The 22887-nt window shown below is 37.8% G+C and overlaps 1 protein-coding gene across 1 annotated transcript; it reads left to right on the forward strand.

The window, feature by feature from the left end:
• Window positions 1-11846: 11846 nt before the first annotated feature.
• Window positions 11847-15995, forward strand: LOC117986695 (uncharacterized). Its single transcript, XM_069501990.1, has 5 exons — window positions 11847-12004; window positions 14002-14264; window positions 14442-14619; window positions 15056-15385; window positions 15809-15995. The coding sequence occupies exons 1-5, from the start codon at window positions 11847-11849 to the stop codon at window positions 15993-15995; spliced, it is 1116 nt and encodes a 371-aa protein (XP_069358091.1).
• Window positions 15996-22887: the final 6892 nt, after the last annotated feature.

Genomic DNA, 22887 nt, shown 5'->3' on the forward strand with positions numbered 1-22887 from the left:
ACTTATAAGACAACAGTGAAGACTTACCGCAAGTGAATAGTAAAATCTATAAAATAAGGTTGCCTAACTAAATGCACAGCAAATCAGTCAGAACTATGTGTCTGTCAGGATGCTTGCTCAAAGAACGTCAACAGCTAGAGCCACAAACGGGAAGTCTGCTAAGCTTGTTCTAACGTTTCGCGTATCCTCAGTAACACAGCCTGTGAATCCCTTCCCTCTGTTGCCTCTAATTCTGTTGCATATAAGTTAGATAGCTGTTATTAAGTTACAAGACAAAAGCGGTTATCTCTTTTAATTTAATATTTTCTTTTTGTTTTGCTTTCTAGTTAAACAAACAACACTCAACATCATTCATTCAAATTGTTCTATATTTTGAGTTTCTGCGCATTCAGCAACCAGTACGCAGTTGAGTGTAAGGCACACTGCGCAGCGTGCCGTGGCTATCCCTGGGGCCCTACTACCATCGCTTAAAATAGTATTGTTTTAATATTGTATTGGCCCGTGAGCTCCAAATTACACAAAACTGCATTAGGCTTCAGAGTTCAGACTGAGTGTGACAGAGTGCCAACCAACTTTTAATTTGTATTGTGGATCCGATTAGGAGGCAGACGTCCTAACCACTAGGCCATCATAGCAAACATAATATAGTACGCGACAGATCGAGATAGCAATCGGAGTGGGGACGCCCCGCACACTCGCATAGCCCCCGCGCTAATCCGGTGCGGGATAGCGCTGGTGACGTGCGGGTGTGTGGGACGTCTGCCCGCCTCCCACCCCGACTGCGATCTCGACCTATCGCGTACTATAGGTTACAGTCCTATCTCACTCCTCGCACCAGCAAAATAAAACTCTTTCATTAAAATTAAAATACTTTCCAGTTTCCCGATATATACGACAAAGCAAACGAAGTTTCGTGTAACACTGCCGCTTAGTGTGGCGGCAAGCACATAATATCTTGCATCTAAGTTAAGTCGTTACATGGAAAGGGGACACGCAGTGCGGGAACGGAAGGGCGCAAAATGGTCTTATGTTTTACGTATCCGTTCCTGGTGGGACAATTAATAGGCTGAGAGCGATTTTGAATGAGTTAACATCAGTTGAAACGCCACAACGTAACACTGCCGCTTAGTGTGGCGGCAAGCGCATAATATCTTGCATCTAAGTTAAGTCGTTACATGGAAAGGGGACACGCAGTGCGGGAACGGAAGGGCGCAAAATGTTCTTATGTTTTACGTATCCGCTCCTGATGGGACAGTTAATAAGCGGACGGCGATTTCGAATGAGTTGGTATCAGTTGAAATGCAAAGTTGGGCCCCTCTTCTCATGTATAAATAACCCTCTCTTAAAAAATCTATGTAATGGTGAAAACTTCACAGATTAAGTATGCTATGACAAAATGAATATGAATATAAACTTCAATTATTTTTGTTAATTTTAAGTAGGTACTCACTCGCCATTTTAGCTCTATGCGTCAACTGTCATATCAAAAATATGGTTCCCCTTTAAATTAAGGACCAAAATCGTACTTTTGTCAAAATAAATCGCATGTAAAATTGTAATAATAAGTAAGATTTTTTTTTAATGCAAGACGTAATCGCTTAACTTACCTATACAATTCTATACTCGTAGAAGCAAGAATTGTAATATGTAAGTATAGTCCGCGACAGATCGAGATGGTAATCAGGGTATGAGGCGGGGGACGCCCCGCACACCCGCACGTCCCCGTTTTCCATCTCGACCTGTCGCGAAGTATAAGTATCATGTTCACACTTTAAATAAAGTAGGTATAAGTTGAAGGCAGCCGACTCTTATTTTACACGACGTTATTACGCCATTTTCGTCGTCTATTTCATGTTAAGCCGTCTTTATACAGTGTTATGCTCATTAAGCGCAGAAATCCCTGTCTAGAAGTGCCTAGAACTCCCACAAACGCACCAGGTAAAACACTCAATTTTTACGATTATCGCGTCTGCATGCAGTAGGCGGAAACATTGTAAGGCAAACACACGGAATTATGCTCTGTTAAGCCGGCGATATTCAAGCTTGCATTTAATGAAAGTACCGCTGGTATGCACACTGGATAAAAAGACGTTCCAGGATAACAGCTGCTATTCTTTGTAGTTCATCTTATCTTATCTATCTAAAGCTTCCAGAAGACATATTGGAGATGTCTCTCAAAAAGTTCAAAGTTTTCATAAAACGTAAACTTATTGAAAAATCTAATCACAATGGAATTAAAGGATTATTTATATAATAAGAAAGCTTGGGAATGAGTTGCTTGACAGCTAGTTCTAATAAGTTTTTGTAAAGTACTAATGATTAAAGTAAGTGATTTTGTAAAAAGAATACCTAGGCTGAGTTTGTTGTGACCTGGGCGCGTTTGGAACCCTCGTAGCTTTAGTAATAAGTTCGCTTAAAAATCATCACCACTATTTTTTTTTTTTTTTTTTTTTTTTTTTTTTTTTTTTTATACTCTTTTTTTTTAATACAATAAAACTTAAAGCTAGCCTTATCTAATTACTATATAAATCATGACCGCGTGGAATGGTGCCAAGAATACTGGCTGCATTTCCGCGCTGGACAGCCAGGCTGATCCGCTGCGCAAAAAATGAGCCAGCCCTTCTGTCACCAGTTGAGGCTATTAATCGCGGTGAAATGTCTCGTAAAAAATTTTTAGCACTAAGACTCCATGGCCCCAGGGTCTCCACGGCAAACGGCACAAAAATGTAACTCTCTATAAGAGAGGCATACTTGCGCCGCTTGCCGTTTTCAGCTGTTTCTGCTGCGGCTCCCGGTCTTGATGCTGTCTTCCTGATATGACACGGGGCCAATGTGTCAACGCAAGTTGCGTCCCACATTAGCGCCCGTCCCCGTTCCCAGGGAACCAGCGTCAATCCATCAGGTCTCTTGCCATCATCCCGACTAATCCCTGCCGGCTCAATGAGCGCAGGAATATTATGGTGGCAAGAGCTCTTTTAATTGTATCGTTAAGAGAGCCATGCCTAAACAGCCTACCGGAGCTCCTTTGGCAAGAGAGTCCGTGGATTCCAAATTTATCAACCTCTTTTCCACACGGACATCTGTGCTGATGGCACAGTGGTGTTCCCAATCTGAGACCTAGAGCCACACGAAAACTTTCGTTATCTAAAAGTGTGCCGAGATTTTTTGATGGCAAGGCATGCAGCCAATACCCAGATTCCTTTTCGGATAATGCTAGAAGCCTGGCACGATCTCTGTCACTTGTAAGATTTTGAACCAAATTCGTATGTGTCAGTTGAACCAATGGCAAATCCCAAAGTTTTTGTGTAGTACGTTCCTTCGGGATGTCGACATTGGGACATCTGACCTTCCAACTCTCTAGGGCCTCTGTGGCATAGGTCAATGATGAATTGGATTTGAGAATTTGAGAGCTAAGCTCTTTTATACTATGCACAGAGGACAGAAAAGCCGGAAGAGCTACACTGGAAATTTTCCTCACGCCGATGCCACCGTACTTGACCGGTAAAGTTGCTTGGTTCCAGGAGTGCTCATCAAAAGTTAAATTTAGAATTTGTTCTAGTGTACTTTTAAGGGTGGCATCCATGTTATCGAGTAGTCCATGAAATTTCCAAATTGGGCTCGCGCGGAGAATGTAAATTAATTTAGGTACAAAAAGGCAATATTTTAGGATCGAAAATGCAATGTGAGAATTTAAAGTGCCCAATTTGTCGGTATTAGCCGAAAATGTTCTGACTTTTTGATCCAAGAGTGGTTGTATGGATTCATTATAAAGAGGAGCACCGAGAAGGCAAAGTGAACGTTTATCAAGTATTTTAATATTAGGTGAAATTTCATTGAATAATTCAGAGGCCAATAGAATTCTTTCTTGCGACAGTTTTTCTGTAAAAAACAATTCGCATTTCGAAAAATTAAGTTCTAAACCAATTTTCCCAAACTGTTGCTTAATATGATTAAGATCTTTTAGAACGTCATTCACGTTGCCCCCAATGGTTCCATCATCAAGATACCATATGTTAAATTTAGATGTTAAATTTGAGATATGGTTATGGATCCCTAAGCTGAACAGGGCCGGACCTAAAGGATCCCCCTGCTGAACGCCTACAGAAGACTTAATATCGCTATCTCCAAAGAATAATTTAGAAGCAGAGCTGTAACATTGCCAAACATATGGGTAAATTTCAGGAAGTTGCGTTGAGACTTCTGTCAGCAAAGTTGCCCTGTCCAAAGAATTAAAAGCATTCTTTACATCTACTTTCAGCAGTACCTCAACCTCGCCATTCGTTAAGAAAGTACGAGCCGAATGAACTGCTGCTTCACAACCTCCTTTACTGCCGAATCCAACTTGAATAGGTTGGAATTTATCCTTTAGGGTAGAGACTATGTGACTACACGCTAATTTTGACGCCAAACGGCGAAAAGTACAGCCAACAGCGATGGGACGGATGCCACCATCTTTCTTATTGAAAGCACAAAGCCTCGCGCCATAAAGGAATGGTAGAAAGGATGAATTTACCTCGCCAGATAACATGAAATTACATAGTCTGGTAATGTCGCTCAGTAGCGCCTTGCCGGCGTCCCCAGCAGTAACTCCCACAAGATCCTTAAGATGTTGTGGCGTTATGCCGTCCATGCCACCAGCAGAGCCACTAGAAAACGACATTATCGCAGCGTAAGTTTCTTCATCCTTTATCTGTAAATAAGAAGTGTTAGAAGGTGGATCTGGCAGCACAGAATCGGTATTTGGTAAGGGATGCTTGTCACGTAAGGCTTCCAGCGTTATATCATTGAATGGAGCCAGTGTATCACTAGAAAACAAAATGCGGGCGGCGTTTTTAAGATCCCCATCCATAACCTTGTTTTCCACAATTTTCTTCAAATTGTAATTTTGTGTTCGAAATGAGCAGTCAGGGATTGGAAAAAACGCGATCAGCCAAACTATTTTTTTTTAATTTTGTACATAGCGACCCGATTTCTGACTTATTAACATAGAAATGTCTATATGCAAAAAAAAGAGGTTTTGCCAATCTAAAAGTGAATTTGATAGCACATTTTGTATTGTATGTGATAAGGATCTAGCTAACGATATCCTAGCTCCTCGCGGAATGCGTTTTATTAATGGAATATTTTGACTGTATTTGGATAATAAAATTTCAAATGGTACCTGGTTATCGCTTCCTGATTGGGTTTGATCGCACATCAAATTTGGGCAAGTAAGAGGCCGTGTAGGCGGTCCGTGACAACGTGCGATGTGAATATTAAGGCCTTTGCGACCCTTAAACTGCCTGCCATCGCTACAGTGGGGGCATTCTAGGTATTCACCTTGAGAAGCACTGGGGTTCATACTTCGAAACACGTAAAAATAAAAACACTAAAACACTACACAATAGCGTCTATAAGCGCGCGGAGCCCCGACAGCGGCAACCAGGAGGCCTGCAGAGCAGGCGCTGCTATCTATTATCATTTTAACACTAAATGTTAGTTATTACTAAAATACCAATAAAAAGTAAGCTACTATATTTTTATTAAAAGTCTATAGTGTGCGTCTGGCCGTATAGCTGCATGCATACTGTGAGCGTGAGGCCAGTTGGGAATACAAAGAGGTGATAAGGCGTAGATGGCTTTCAGGTAATAGAAAAGGCGATGCGATTCACATCTACCTTACAGCGTACGTGAAAAATTGAAAATATCAATTTTTCATGCTGAAAGAGCTGTTGTTTTATAAATATACTTTACTTATGTGTAGGTACATATAAGCGCTGACAGTTTAGTGGTTAAGACATCGCGTAACGCGTTAACCTCTAAGTCGGGGGTTCTAGGGTTTGATCACGGGCATACTCTCTAACTCTTTTTTCTTTCTTTCTTTCTTCACTCTGAGCTGGTTTCCATACTTAAACGTGTCCGTCTGTTGTGCATGCATTGCCCCTCCCCACCGAAGTCTTCACTCCAGTCATCCAAGGCCACTCCAGAAGCCGAGTAGAACACCCAGGTATAGCTGAGGGCTTCATGGAGTGAGGTTGGGGAACCCAAATGGCGTTTGCTTTGTTCTGTCACGCCCATGCACTCTAGGAGCACATGCGTCGGTGTTTCACCGACCTCCATGCAGGCTCTGTACAGAGGACTGTCGGTGACACCTTAACGAAATGGTGTTTGTTTAGTGGGCTATGGCCTGTTATAATTCCAGGTGGAGTAGTTTGTTAGTTTGGCAAAGTTATATGCGTTTTAAGCAATTATCACTTGCTTTAACGATTTTTCAAAATATTTTCAGTCACCTTTAAAGGCGCCTGTCCGGAATTCAATCCGTGAACTCCTGAACAGGAGACGGACGACTTCCAGGCTATCGTGGCTCATATTACTGGGTCGGAAATAATAATGTGCAAACATTTGAGAATAATGCGGGATCTATTAGACCTCAAACTTTACACTATTTATATCAAATTAAAGCCAGCAACTTTAAACATTTTAGATTGGCTGAAGAAGAGAACTTGCAAATTTCTATCAAATAGGAGGCGGACGGGCTAACCACTGGGCTATCACGGCTCACATCAATTAATCATATCACCAGTTTGGAAATAATAGTGTGCAAATATTTGAGAATAATGCGGGACCTCACCTATTAGATCTCAAAGTTTATACTGTATTTTAATCAAATTAAACCCCGCAACTTTGAAACATTTCAGATTGGCTCAAGAAGAGAACTTGCAAATTTCTATCAATAGAACGGACGCCGGGGCAAACAAGTCACCGGAAGTGAGCTGATTGATTACATAGCAATCCAATTTATATGAAATGAGTAACCACGCTGACCCCTTTTCATTCATTAATTAATCCGAAATGCGCCGAACTCAAATAATAGTCTCTTAAACCGATTACTCGTGTGGAAGTGTCAATCGAACTCGCAACAGATGTCAATTTATCCAACTTTTTGTTTTATTCCCATTTATTCTTACTCACTATAAAATTTATTAGTTTATTCATCATCATGACAACCTGTCACTGGTTCACTACTGAGTAACCTTTCTCCTACGTAGTAGTACTTGCAAATTCTTTGCCCTTCTCAGAATGAGAGGGGTTTTGAGTTTCAACATACCTACATTGGTGTATATTTGACTAGCACCTTTAATTTGCATCATCGTCAACTAACGTAGGTAAGTCTCACTTATGATGCTTAATGTTTCCAGTGCAAGCATTTATACAGTTTACTTAGTTCGAAAAAAACTATGATTATAACCTACCCATATTATTATTAAAGCGAAAATGTGTAATATCTATTTGTTAGTTTCTTAGCCTATAGGTTTGTTAGATTGCCTCTGCCTTTCAATCATGTCGTATTTATCCCGGAAAATTTAAAAGTTCCCGCAAAATTTTTAAAAACCTAAATCCACGTGGACGAGAAGTCCTGGACATCAGCTATTGGTAAATAAAATGCTTAGATAATGCATTTGCATAATTATACTATGCATTTTCTTTCCTAAATCTCGATTTGCTTCGAATATAATTATTCTGATACGAAGAGGTGATGACTGTTGCTGCGCTACCAGCGAAGCTATATCAGTTCTAAATATAAGTATATGATAATAGTAGTGAATTGGTCTTCATACACATACAACGCTTAACTTATTGGCAATTGTTAAAATGGCGTCGATAATATGGTTAATTGAAGGGGCGCAATCAGAAACACAATTAGCGAGCGCACTCGGCTTGCGTGGTCGTGGCCTCCGCTTAAACTGTAGGGAATTCTTCTTCATTAGCCCGTTAGAATTCTGTTTACCTCGCGTATCTGGAAAATTTGATATTTTTGAGAAAATGATCGTAGGTAACTAGTACGCTACATCAGCGATTGAATGTTTTTCTTAAGTGCTTACGATTTTTTTTATATCGATGACAAATTAGCCCTTGATTGCGATTATGCTTGGTGGAAAGTGATGGTGCATTCTACGCTGGAAGCAAGTTAACTTTTAAGGGTAATTTCTCTTGCAGGGACTTTCATCATGTCGCAGTCTTGTCGTGTCGCGACATCTGGATTCAGCGACTCCCTTTTGATGTCGTCTATTCACCTAGGAGCGGATTGGCCAACGCTTTTCCGGTGTGAGGTCGCCATTTCAGCACCTTAGACTTTCCATAGAATCCATAGAATTTCTCAACAGGTGGACGTCAAAACAAACATGAATTTAAAGGGTGTGGTAGTTTTTAATTGGACTCTCACTTTAATTTAATTTAAACCTTATTATTCGCCCAATGTTTGTCTTATAATATTATTTAACAGTAACAAACACGTAACAAATTATATTATTATAGATGGACATGTATATTAGGTATATTTATGTAGTTTTGTATGCAGTATGCACATTGTATGCTGTGAGTTGATGGGTAGGTACGCTCAGAGCATGAGAAACAAGTGGAGCGGGTTAAGAAGCAATGGAGTGTAGAGGCTGACCATAGGCTATTGTGTTACACGGCCCGGTAAAAAAATCATAATACAGAGCAAAGAATATCTAGATAGGGTATTGAATTTTTTATTTATTGAAAACTAGAGGATGCCCGCGACTTCGTCCGCGTGGATTTAGGTTTTTAAAAATCCCGTGGGAACTCTTTAATTTTCCGGGATCAACAGAGATAATCAGAGCCTCAATAGCTCAACGGGTTAAGGAGTGGACTGAAAACCGAAAGGTCGTCGGTTCAAACCCCGCCCGTTGCACTATTGTCGTACCTACTCCTAGCACAAGCTTGACGCTTAGTTGGAGAGGAAAGGGGAATATTAGTCATTTAACATGGCTAATATTCTTTAAAAAAAAAAAAAAAAAAACAGTAGCCTATGTCACTTTCCAGGTCTTCAATTAATATAGCCACGCAAAAAATCACGTCAATCCGTTGCTCCGTTGCGACGTGATTGAAGGACAAACCAACAAACCAACAAACCAACAAACCAACAAACCAACAAACAAGCACACCTTCGCATTTATAATAAGGGTACTGATATTAAAAAAAATAAGCGAGCGACGTTGAAGAAAAAAGCTTGTAAGTATACGATACAGAAAGTCATTACAAGGGCATTGCTTATATTATTAGGTTCTAAATATTGAAGTTCTCAAATTAGTACTGCTGTGACTTTGCCCACTTGTAGTTCAATTTGATTATTACTGTGACTGGAATAATTTAGGTGAATTGGTTTGGAAAATTGGACTGAGATTGTGCATTCGAAACTTCTTCGATATAATAATTGCTTAGTTCAGTATTTGCGAAACTTTCATGCTGTTGCTCTCTAGTGAGAGGTAATTTTCGTCCCCTTGCTCTCTAGTGATATGTATACAATATTATATGTGTTTACAGTTCATTATACCTACGAATAGGTATATTGATGGTGTTGTTTCAAACTTTTGTGCTAATTCAAACTGATATTTTTTTATTTGTACCAAATAAAATGTAATTACTAGAACTATAACTTATCTGGTAGGTACTGATATGAATAAATTAGAAGAAAAAAATTGTTTGTTGCACTCATAAACACAAATAATATTTACTTATTATATTTATAATAATGCCGTAAAATTAAATAAAAAAGTTGAAATCAAAGAAAAATATTTATTTACGACAATATTTTATTGAAACCTAGAATCTACCATGAATAAGAATCTAGAGTTAGAATCTAAGTTATTGACCATCCCGTGAAAACTCTTTGATTTTCTGGGTATAAAAGTATAGCCTAGGTATGTCTGTCTTCGGGATGCAAGCTATGTCTGAACCAAATTTCGTCAAAATCAGTTAAGCGAATAGACCGTGAAAAGGTAACAAACTGACAAACAGATGCATTATGCATTATAGTTTTTGATTTATCATGCAAAATGTCGAAAAAATACCCTCGGTGCGCGGTTTTTTTTAAAAAGTAATTTAATAAAATCGCAAATTGTTCCTAGCTCTATGGCGTCATTGGAGGGAATTCTTAAAGAGTAACCCTATCGGTGCTGCCCACAGTGGCTATCTCCATTTGAACGGGATTCACTGATCACCGAATTGGAAATTTCCTGACATGACTCACACGAAGACTTTTGTCCGGCCACAATAATATTTAGCCAATAATGCTCTAATGTTTGATGCATGACTAAAGCTTCTGCAAGTTCAGTGATCGTTTAGTTTCATCCTTTTATTCTTATTGCGTTTCCTTTTATTTAAAGCGTTTTTATCTCAACTATATCTAGGTAATTTTTTTAGTTTAAAATCACTTCCCATATCCTAAAAACCTAAATTCACGCGTACGAAGTCGCAGGCATCAGCTAGTATTACAATAATACTTAAAGCTAGCCTTATGTAATAACTGTACCAATCACGTCCGCGTGGCATGGTGCCAAGAATACCGGCTGCATTTCCGCGCTAGACAGCTAGGATGAAAATAAGCCAACTCTTTGTCACCAGATGAGACTATTAATTGCAGTGAACCGTTCCGTAATTTTTTTTAAGCACTTACACTCGATCATCATCAACCGATAGACGTCCACTGCTTGACATAGGTCTCTTCCACATACCACGGTCTTGCGCCGCCTGAATCTAGCAGCTCCCTGCGACTCGTCTGATGTCGTCCGTCCACCTAGTGGGGGACTGCCAACACTGTGGTTTCCGGTGCGAGGTCGCCATTCCAGCATCTTGGGACCCCAACGTCTAATGGTTTTCCGAACTATGTGCCATGCTGATTGTCACTTCAGCTTCGCAACCCGTTGAGCTGTATCACTTACTCTAGTTCTATATTCTTTCTGATTTGATCACACAAAGAAACTCCAAGCATAACTCTCTCTCTCTCTCTCCATCGCCCGCTGAGTGACTCTGAACTTTCTTACGACCCCATAGTTAGCGACCATGTCTTGAATCCACATGTCATCACTAGCAACATGCACTGTTCGAAGACTTTGGTCTTCAAGCACTGAGCAATTTTGAACAAGAAGACACCTCGGAGCTTCCTGAACGCCTAGACTCGATGGTGCCAGGAAATTAATTAATTTAGGTAATTGTCTCTTTGTTTGTTTGTGGACGTATCCTGCGCAAAAATATACTGAAGTTAAGATGGTCTTTGCAGTTCAAAGTGATACTAAAAATTTATACTGCTTCAGATTTTATTAATACTTCCTGGTCCCACAACCATACAGTGTGACCTGAACTTCATGTGGGCGAAGCTAAAGGCAAAAGTTAGTCTCTATACAAGGCAAAACCAAAGACGGAAGTAAGTGGGTACTTCATTACAAAAGGCTTAGTACCGAAAACCTCGAGCGTAAAAGAGGATTTAAATTTTTTGCGCCACGAAAATGGAGACTTTAAAAAAAAGCGGATTACCACGAAAGACTTATTAGTAAAAATAACATTTTTCTTAGAATTTTTACACTTAGATGTCATAATATAACTTTGCATACATTAAAATTCAGTGAATAATCTACATTGGGACATTTTGGCAACACTTGTTTCTGTAAATACAAATGAAGCCATGTACTTTATCAGCTTAGTCTAGACGGTTTGCTATTTTTTCTAACTAAAACTGATATCCTGCAGAATTCTCGTTATGCAAAAAGTTTCAATGTAAACTTTTGTTTTACTCAAAAAATCCTTTTCCTGTGGCCCGATAGGTATACTTTAGGGAGATTATCAGTGTTTTATATCCAGAAATCTAATTTTTCATCAAAGCTAGATTTTTTTTAAACATCCCATTTAATCCAATCAGCTTACCTTAGTGCTCACTGAAATTTACCTCTACAAGTACGCTGGAAGAAGTGTCCACGCAAAATGACAGTTATTGTTTGTGCCGATTCGAAGCGCCCGCGCCACATCAAGCATATAGGGAATTAAAGTAATTGATACTTTATGTCGAAATGGTCCTCGTGTTGACAATTGTTGACAGAATTGTCATCAGTAACATTTCCCTTCAAGTATGTTCACATCACACTCACTTCACGGCTGTTACCAGCACCAAAATGGCGAAAATCGAGTTGCTTCAAAAAAGGTCGCCAATCGCAGAACCAGTGTGCTTGTATTAGTAGAGGTCAGTGGCTCATTTTACATTATTTACATACTTTTTGCTGTAAACGTAATGTAAATCTAATTCTGATTCTGACGCATGTACACAAGCTTCTAGGACACAGACACCAAAATTTTGGAACATAAAACCATCATGAAACATACAAAATTATTATATTCCTCTAATACCTTCAATTTTCTTTTACTATTCTCATTTGCCTACAGCATTACAGCCCACTGTAAAGTCGACTCAGCTTATAATGACAAACACAGGCAAATTGCAGCAAAATCCCGGCTCCAAAATAATTCTGTGGAAACTCCTGAGGCCGTAATTACTACTGTGATTACAATGCCTGCTGAAAAAATTCTTAACAGTGAACTTGGAAACCTCAGCAGCCTCACGAAACTCAATTTTAAGTCTCGGGAAAAATTAGGTACTCATGTACCTGCAGAAACAAAGAGGCGAAGTTTTTTTCAGAGACAGATACGTAATACTGCAAATAGGACCTCAGAAATAGACGGCTTAGTATGTCTCCATTGTTTTGGTGATGGAGTCAGCGTAAAAGACGCAAATTGTTACCGTGGAGTCTCGTAAGATAATCTTTTAGCCTTATTTTCTTTTAAATCAAATCAAAAATCATACATTTTATTGCCTTTAAGTTGCTGAGTGCTGACATAAATTATACCTGTAAGGAACACAGAAAAATATTAATAATACAGATAAAGAACAAATAATAACAAGAAGACCTCCCTAGTGCATTAGCGAGCACTGTGGTCTTATATTTAGGTCTTGAATTCAATTTCCAGCTGGATGGAAATTCATTATTTCTACATAAGCTATGGTCAGATTTGGTAGGCGGCATCGGCTGCCAGGCGATTTATTTTTAATTAAGATTCAGTATAGAAATCAATAATTAGGGTTTGAATAAAAACTGTCATACTCCTTCCAAGCTAGCTTGCTTTCATCTAATTTACTTACCACCAGGTGAGATTGCAGCCAATGCCTTACTTCATCGAAATCTAAATTGTTTAGTCCTAAAAGGAGCAATTATATTATATTACATATTTTAAAATTTATTTGTGTTTAAGAACTAGCACAGAAATATGTACGTATGGTCAAGAATGTTACTTGGAACTTCGTCCACAATTTATTAGACGTGGTTGTATAACTAAAAGCCGACTAAACAGAACATTCGTATGCAAATGTCCACTATGTAATGACAAACCTTCTGAAGACCACTCATATTATGAATATGCTAGGGTAAAAGATTGGGAATTTGATAATCAACGTTTAAAAAAGCCCCTGGAAGGCATAGATCTTATATGTAAAGTATGTGAGACAAAAGGAACTAATGTAGCTGCAGATAGATCTTGTAAATTTGGTAAAAAGTAAGTATGATACTCATATTATTATTTACTAACGTAAATCAAAATAATTTAAAAACATTTGAAAATACTTTGCTATTAATATTATTGTAGTGCTGATTATATGGTTTGTGGACAAAATCAACTATGTTATGTAAATATTGACGGTGATGTGTCTTTTGTATCAAGAGGATGCACAGATAGACCTGCGAACAACAGCTTTTATCAATTTTGCAATAAAACTTTATGCAATTCTAATGCATTCGAAAATCCAAAGACGCCTTGGATTGAACAATTAACTTTAAAACCTTTATCTCCAGCTTTACGGTCCAATGGGTTTATCAAGATCAAGATTTCTACAACTATTCTGTTCTTTTGGTATATAATATTACAAAAAATTTTTATTTAACAAATATAAAGAACTTTTTTGATAAAAAGCAACCTGTAAAATTTTAGTTTGATTTTCATTCAATATTTTGTCAATGTCACGAGTGGCTTACAGAGGATACATGACAAAAATGCTCGTAATATCCGATTTACAATGTTTAAAATAATTCTATACTTTGTAATAATTCTCACTCAATTAATATGTGCTAGTAATGAAGAAAATTTAATTGAAAGTACAAATACGTTACCAAATTTTAGAAAGCAAGTAGAAGAGATATCAACTGAAAAACCATTGCTTACAAAAACTGATGATGTGACTGATAATCTTGTCTCATTTCTTGTAAAGAATGTTGGAAAACTATTTGGTGATTTAGAAGAGACAACCATGCACCTAAAACCCACTATTAATAGCGATGAGACTACTTTAGTTCTTAGAAAAACGATTGCTACACATTCATCAAATAAAGAAGAAGACAAATTTAATTTAGCAATAGATGAAAATAATTTTGATACAGAAACTGGTGAGAAAGATTTTAGTTTTGGGGTGGTAATTAATGAAAAAACACTCAACGAAAATATAACCAATACAACTAACCTATTTAAAACTCACTTAACTTTTATCACAAATTCTACAATATCACCTTCTAAAAAGTGTAGAGATATAATTGAAAAAGCAGAACTATTAAATTTATCCAAAGATTTAATAATTCTTCAAAAATCAGAGCAAGCAGAACAACAAAATCAAGCATCTGAATCAATTGATTCCTTGAACTTTTTTAATTCAATGCCTGACAAAGATCAGAGTTCAATTCGTCGTTCCTGTATCTTTTGTAATAATGTTGCCGTAATGGAATGCTATGATCCGAAGAATAAACTGTAAGTTTAATTATTCTATTGATTCTAGTATAATTCTAATAAAAGGGGTCAAAATTAAAATAAAATCGTTTAGTAATTTTCGAAAATATAGGTACAAACAAGTTGAAGCAGAGAATTAATTTTCACGACTTTAATTGCACGGATTTAAATATTTTAAAATCCTGTGGATGCAAGTTATGTCCTCGCATAATTTTGTTGTAATCGGTTGAGCGGCTTAGGCTTGATAAGGTAACAAACAGGCAGACTTACTTTCGCCTTTATAAAGGAGGGTATTCTATGAAAAAAAAACTAAATTGTTACATTGTAGTCCTGTGAAGAAAAACATTTTCAGAGATTATACCAAATTTGGTAACACTAAGTAAATAATCCAAAACCCTGAACCACCAACTTCAGTATTAATTAAATATTATGACTGATAAACTCTTGTATTTATTAGGATCCCATCTAATTTATGTGAACGTGAAGAAGATTTATGTTACTCCCAGCATACTCCCTTTGGTATCGTCGATCGTGGATGCTTCAACGTTAATCACAACTTATCCGCATACGTCTGCTCCTGTAATCTTTGCAACTACATTTCAATTTCTGAAATGCCTTATTTATTCTCTACGAAAAGAGACTGGGTTGAAAACGTAATAGAACTCTCTAGAACGAGACGACTCAGGCGATCAGTGTTGAAAGAAATGTCTTGCTTGAGATGTGAAGTCAATGTATCCACTGAAACTGGTGACATGCTTGATAATGCTAATTGCTTGGAGGGTAACGTGTAAGTATAACTTTCTTTAGAGTCTCGAACAAACTGTTTTTTTGTAGGAATAGTACAATCTCTCTCTGCATCGTATTCCTCATTTCTTACGGTAGTGACTCCTTTCCATTATCATAATAACATAATGATAGAAGTTTTCTTGGGATAATAATGCGGAGGTGAATGATGTGAATGTTGAAAGCCAGGCACGAAGGAAACGGTCAAATTCGGGACAACCATCCAGTTACTGACCAGGGTCAACAGTGATTGATAATATGGGCTGTCACAACTAGTCCATAAGACCTTCTACCTGAGGCAATTTTCTGCGTTTCGTAATAAGCCGGCCCCACAAAATTACGTGTACCAAAAAAATTTTTGATACTTTGTGGGTAGTGCCATTTAAAACCGGAAATTTTTACTTGTCTGATATTTCTTCTATTTTAGTGGAACGCTTCCCATTCAAGTGTGTTCAGAAAATGAAATTTGTGGCGTAAAAGCTATCAGAAGTGAAGGCTACATTTGGCGTGGCTGTGTGGCCAAACCTTTGTACAATTACTGGTGGACGCTCTGTGATAGTGACTTGTGTAATTATGATAGCCTTGTCTCTGTTTACGATGAACTACAAATTTAATGTTGTATTCCTTTACAATTTTAAATTATAAAGTTTTTTTATATTTACTTTAGCATAAGTACTTATTCTTTTATTTTTTGCAATGGTATTTGAAATCTAAGGCCAATATCTCACTAGGGCATCAAGGTGGTTGCACCCAGGTCGCGTCACTGCGGTATCTTGAAACACCAAACGAGAAATATCAGGGTAGACACCAGGATCGTTATTTTGTTAAAAGTAAGTTTGTATGGAATTTGGCACTAGGCTAGTTCCAGAGAGTTCTTTTATAATAAATGCCTATACCAGCATTTTTGAAAAATAGAAGCAAAAACAAAAGACTTATGAAAAACCTATTAGGTTAAGATGGAAATGTTTTTAAATAATAAGTACATTAAAACAAAATAAAACATTTACTACATTTTACATTTAAATCTTGCTTACATTTACATTTTAAATTTCAGAAACCTTTTTTTTAAATCTAACTATATAATAGAAACTTGGTATGAAAGCTCAAGTGGCAGCGTTCTCTTACACGCTATTCTTCGTAGTTAAAGAATTTCCCGGATATTACAAGCTTGTCTAGACCAAAGAGAAAATGTTTTAGATATTTTACGAGAGAAGTATTACCGCAGCTGAACTCTTTTATATGCAAATAATATTATACCCTTTAGTTTTTTTACTGCGATTCTGTGCGATGTTATGAATTTTAAAACTACAGTTTCGAGCTTATAATGTTGTGTCATGCTAATAACAAAGTACTTAATAAACATTTTATAATGAACACAGTTATAATACAGTTTTTTTTATTTCTCTAATCAGCTACAATATCTTACCATGCTATAAGTAAATAATTATTATCCTTTTCTAACTCTAATTAAATTAATATGTACCTTGTGTCATACTACTTAGGTAAAAATTGGATATTCCTATCCAGCACTTTCGTCCGAGTGGATTTAGGTTTTTAAAAATCCTGTTGGGACAGATTTTTCCGCATAAAACCTATCTTCCAAATTTCAAGTTAACAATAATTAAAACTTTTCTAGACAAAATTTCATCCCCAATTTACCACCCTTTAGGTTTTTATTATTTAAAATTAATAATCTAAATCGTTATTTTCATATATCTAATTTCAAAAACAGAACTTTCATTTAAACTTCCAACTCCCATCTAACCCGCTAAGGTGTGGAATTTCGCAAAATCTTTCTTAGTAGATACCTACTCTTTACAAAGAATATACCCTCCAAATTTCATGTCTCTAGGACCAGTGGTTCAGGCTGTGCAATGATATATAAGTCAGTCAGTCAGGACTTAGAATTTTATATATACAGATTAGTATTAGTATGGATAGTAGTGACATAAATCCAAATGATGCTAAAAAAATCTGCTACAATAAATCTTGCTACATTTGTCCACTATTTTAGAATTTTCTATTGAAGTTAAGAACGGTTTATATAAATGCAAAAGCGAACAACTTACCAACAAAGCCGTGCCACGGAGCTAGGATTTTTACGAATAATGCTTACCTACATCAAAAGGTCTGCCTTACATTACCTGGCTGGATGCCCAAATCTCTTTGTAAATGGCGTTTTGCCAAAAGTAATGTTACCCCTTTGACCTTTTAAGTTCATAGTTGTAAAACTTTGAGAACCTTCCTGGCGCAGTGGCGTGCGCTGTGGTCTAATATTTAATCTGGTTCTGAGTTCAAATTCAGACTATAGCAAAAAAAAAATTACTAAAGCTTGAGAAGGTCTTGGCCAGGCTTCCTATTATAAATTCCTAAAAGGCCGGCAACGCATCGGCGGTTCCTTTGGTGCTGCAAATGTTCATGGGCGGCGGTAATCACTTAACATCAGGTGACCCGCCTGCTCGCTATATCTATTTTAAAAAAAAGGCTTGTAACTGAACCGCAGACATATCAGTTTTATAGTATTTAAATGAATTTTCTTTATCATTTTAATGAAGCAATAAAGGAAACACAACTCTAGCAGTTCCAGTATTCGCACAGTTCACAATGTTCACCATGCACTTGATAAACAAATTACTTCAATAAAATACAATAAAGGCGGTATTACCTTAATATTCCGAATGTCTTCGTAATGACCGTATATATCTTTTTAATGAACTAGTAGCCTGCGTTTGCTATGCGAAAACGGGCTTCCGTAGCAACTCTCTAATATATGGTTCGTCTTATAAATACCGGGGTCTCTACTCTTTTAAAATATACGTAAAACGAACGAATTCCACCATAAAAATGAACAGTTTTATTACTTTGTGAAAATTTAAATGTATTGGGTTAATATTTAGAAGTGGTTGAATATAAATTTTATAATGTAAGAAAAGGTTAAAAAAATATGCGGCAATTCTTCCTTTTATTTAATTAGCCTTAAATTAAAACACATGAACTCGAGTCTAGTTATGTTGACTAGGTAGGCCTTTAAGAAAGCTCTGAGAGAGAAAGCTCAATTAGAGAGGAATGATTAGTACCTACTCCAAGCATAGTTCTCTTCAGTTGAGATACGTGATCAAATCAGAAAGGAAGAGACAGTACTAGTCAATTCATCAAGTACCGGTCAATGCGTATTGTGTCCATACGCTGTTCCCGCATTACGGAAACATGCTTTGATGTTTGTATGAAAAATCACAAAAGTGGGAAGCCGGCCAATGCTAGCCACGTGTGACATTAAGTCATTGTGTACTATATCGAAAGCACATAGCTCGAATGACCAATTTGCATTCTAATATTTCGATTCCTTAAAATACCGAATGCATAATATCAATTTAAAATATATAACATAATCACGTAATTATTATCAAAGAAGAGGCAATTCTTGTGGCTTTACCTGAATATAATAACAGTGGTGCAGCGTAGGTACCTATGGAGTAAAAGTTAACACGATAATGAGTGGTGTAGCGAGCAGGCACGCTAGTTTGAAATGCCTCGCGGCTCACGGCGTTTCTTTCAACACGTAGCAAATTGTGTGTTTAATGCTTAACGCTTGCCATCAAAGCCTCAGAGGTGCCTGAGTGAACCAGAAGGGATTTCAAATTCGCAATCGTGCTTCTTTGAGCCTGGTACTCATATGTGGTCTGTGAAGGTGACGTTACACGCTGCGTGATTGAACAAGCAATGAGTGGGTAGCGAGCTGGCATGCTAGTTTGAAATGCCTCGCGGCTCACGGCATTTCTTTCAAAACGTAGCAAATTGTGTGTTTAATGCTTAACGCTTGCCATCAAAGCTTCAGAGGTGCCTGAGTGGGCCAGAAGGGATTTCAAATTCGCAATCGTGTTTCTTTCAGCCTGGTACTCATATGTGGTCTGTGAAGGTGACGTTACACGCTGCGTGATTGAACAAGCAATGAGTGGGTAGCGAGCTGGCATGTTATTTGAAATGCCTCGCGGCTCACGGCATTTCTTTCAAAACGTAGCAAATTGTGTGTTTAATGCTTAACGCTTGCCATCAAAGCCTCAGAGGTGCCTGAGTGGGCCAGAAGGGATTTCAAATTCGCAATCGTGTTTCTTTGAGTCTGGTGCTCATATGCGGGCTGTGAGGGTGACGATACATGGTGCGTGAATGAACGAGCGTCATCTAAATTTGTTCTCGCCAAAAAACACGCCATGTGAAAGACACCCTGGTATATACAGTAAAGATGAGAACAAGAACAAATATACTTAGTGCAATATATGCAATCATCATCATCATGATCAACCCATCGCCGGCTCACTACAGAGCACAGGTCTCCTCTCAGAGTGAGAAGGGTTTTGAGTAAGGTGCATTAATCTAAATATGTAAAAGGAAATGGTGACTGACTGACTGACTGACTGACTGACTGACTGACTGACTGACTGACTGACTGACTGACTGATCTATCAACGCTGGACGGAAACTACTGGACGGAACGGGCTGAAATTTGGCATGCAGGTAGCTATTATGACGTAGGCATCCGCTAAGAAAGGATTTTTGAAAATTCAATCCCTAAGGGGGTGAAATAGGGGTTTGAAATTTGTGTAGTCCACGCGAACGAAGTCGCGAGCATAAGCTAGTTAATTATACAATGAAGTGGTAGTTACTTCGTTACTACAGTCGCCTGTATCTAGCATATCTTACAGCACAGCATTTTAAAATAAGTTCAGTGTCTAGGGCAGTTTTTCAAATGGTTTAGACCCCGGACTTACCCCATATTCTTTAAACCTTTTCCTGTTTTTATGAGACTTTCACGTTCTACTCTACAGGATGCATGAAGTTAAGCGGTTAGCTAGACCGCAGCCACAGTTTGCATGTGAGTACTAGGCCCTATACCATTTAGCCAAGGGCCAAACATGTTACTTGTTTTGTGTGAAGACTGAGGCCATCTATAAAGCGTTGGGTGGAAGGAGAATATTACAAAGATAGGAGTAACGTCTCGTGAAGGCTTATCTTGAATTACTCCAACATTGTACGGTTCTTTGGAGAAAATTGGCTTCTTATAAACGTTGGGATATACAATTTATGGATGGCTTGCCTACGTAGCCTAGTATTATTTTGTTCTACCATAAATGATCTATATAAGTAAACTAGCTTATGTTCGCGACATCGTCCGCGTGGACTACTCAAATTTCAAACCCCTATTAATTCACCCCCTTAAGGGTGGAATTTTTAAAAATCCTTTCCCTCCCAGTTATCCCTCCAGTAGTTTGATCTGTGCTTTGATAGATCAGTCAGTCAGTCAGTCAGTCAGTTAGTCAGTCAGTCACCTTTTCCTTCTATATATTTATATGACTGACTTATCAACACCAAAATGGCTGGTGCTAGATGAAAAGCTGGAACAGTCACTTGGCTAAATGTTGTAAGTATTTGTTTTAAAGTGAGAATTTTTTTACTCTAGTGCTGATTACATATTATTACAACAGAGCGAAGCAGATGGTGAATTTTTCTACATTCATTCATTCGTCTCGCGTCACAACCAAGTTGATTTTTTCTTTTTCTTATCTTGTTAGATTCAATGATTATTATGTCACCATCATCATAAACCATCGCCGGCTCACTACTGAACACGAGTCTCCTCTCAGAATGAGAAGGATTTAGGCCATAGTCCACTACGCTAACCAAGTGCTGGCAGATATCACACACCTTTGAGAAGATAATGGAGATTTCTCCAGCATGCAGGTTTCCTCACGATAGTTTCCTTTATCGTTAAAGTAAGTGGTATTTATTTACTTAAAACACACATTACTCCGTAAAAATAGAGATAGATATAGTACGCGACAGGCTGAGATGGCAATCGGGGTATGAGGCAGGGGGCCGTCCCGCACACCTGCACGTTAGACGTCACCCGCGCTCACCCGCACCGGGGCTGTGTCTATGACTGTGTGTGTGTCCCTCCCGATTGACATTTCGACCTGTCGCGCACTATAGGTAGGCGTCAATGCTTGCATGGACTGTTTTCAATGGTTAAAAAGGTACATAGTGAGGTCGCGACTCGCGAGCAATTGCTATTTAAAAAAAACATATCGTGTTGCGATTTCTAGTATCAAAGCTATATATGGTAAATTCTTCAAAAGGACGTGGCGGCACGTGCTTTGAACTGCATTGGAATAAAAAAATGGCACTAACGAGCGAGCGTAACCCTTGCGATAAATAACCGTTTACTGGCCCATTCGACTACGGTAGTGAAAAATTGAACGCTGTACCTTTTTGCCTATACTGAAATAGCTTTTGGCGTACAAATGTTTCAGTACTCAAAACTTCCGGTAGAGTACGGTGACCACCAACGGCCAAGGTGCGCGTATCCGATTTATTGTTCTTGTATACTGCCGATTAGAGCTTTCATCTACTTGCTTAAATAATTTTAGGTCTAAATACCTAAAAATTTAATATTAAGGAATTAATGAACTAGAGAGGCGTGTGCCAGACCTTCGTTATTTTATAAAAGCTGAAAGTTTATCTGCGTGTTGTCCCCAACACAGGGAGGAACGATCAGCCACTATGAATTTTGGGTCATAGTGGCTTTGGGTGATAACAGGTAATAAAGGTGTAAGAAATCTTACGTCAAAGTATAAGGTCTAATTTTTTATATTTCTTCTGAAAGTACCTATTAGAAATCACGTCATGCACTGCCAGACACTTATGCTGATATTTATAGAGCGCACTTTGACTTTGCTCAGACTTAAGTTTGAGTTAAAACGAGACAGATTTATGTGGGAGATATACATCTGTCACGTTTTAACTCTGTCTTAAGTCTAAGTAAAGTCAGAGTGCGTTCTATAGATTTCACCCTTAGTGTCGTAGCAATCCCCTGCCAGACACCCTTAAAGCTTAGAGTCTGGCTAACGAATACGAAGGGACTGGAAAAACGCGGCATATTTAAGAAATTGGTATGGCAGCTTTGAAATTAGTATGACAGACCTGGAATAATCTAATTTGAGAGAACAGAAACAAAAATAAGTAATTGTAAAGTTCAAATTAGGTTTTTCCAGGTCTCTAACTCTGATATTAAAGACCGTTATCAATATTTTCACTTAAGTGATAGTAAAAATGTGCTTTCACAGCATAAACAGTCGGTAACTAGAATATCAATGTTAAGAATCTTGATTTTTTTAATGATGACTAATTTTAGTTTAGAAATTTTTATTCCCAATCCAAAAATGTACGGATCGTGATAAAAAATACCGATCAGTATCGCATGTAATTAAAGCAATTCAAGAATTCTACCATAATGTTATAGCAGTTCCATCTGTCAGCGCCGTTTGTAATATATTACTGACATAAAGTTCAGAGATTTTGGTTGATATCATTTGTCGAATTCTTGGTTTCCGCTCGAGGGGTCCTCCTACCTCTGAGGTCTAATAAAATGTAGAAAAATTACAGAGATAAGGCCAGACCGAGATCAATCACTGCCAACTTATATAGTTTTAAATTTGAATTTATGTATTAGGT

The sequence above is a fragment of the Maniola hyperantus genome, chromosome 11, assembly GCF_902806685.2.
Source record: "Maniola hyperantus chromosome 11, iAphHyp1.2, whole genome shotgun sequence".
Taxonomy (NCBI): domain Eukaryota; kingdom Metazoa; phylum Arthropoda; class Insecta; order Lepidoptera; family Nymphalidae; genus Maniola; species Maniola hyperantus.

Coding starts and splice junctions, on each gene's coding strand:
- LOC117986695 (XM_069501990.1), top strand. CDS start 11,847: ATGGTCCTCGTGTTGACAATTGTTGACAGAATTGTCATCAGTAACATT. Junction 12,005..14,001: donor ATCGCAGAACCAGTGTGCTT/GTATTAGTAGAG, acceptor ACCAAATTTTAG/AAAGCAAGTAGAAGAGATAT. Junction 15,386..15,808: donor AATTGCTTGGAGGGTAACGT/GTAAGTATAACT, acceptor CTTCTATTTTAG/TGGAACGCTTCCCATTCAAG.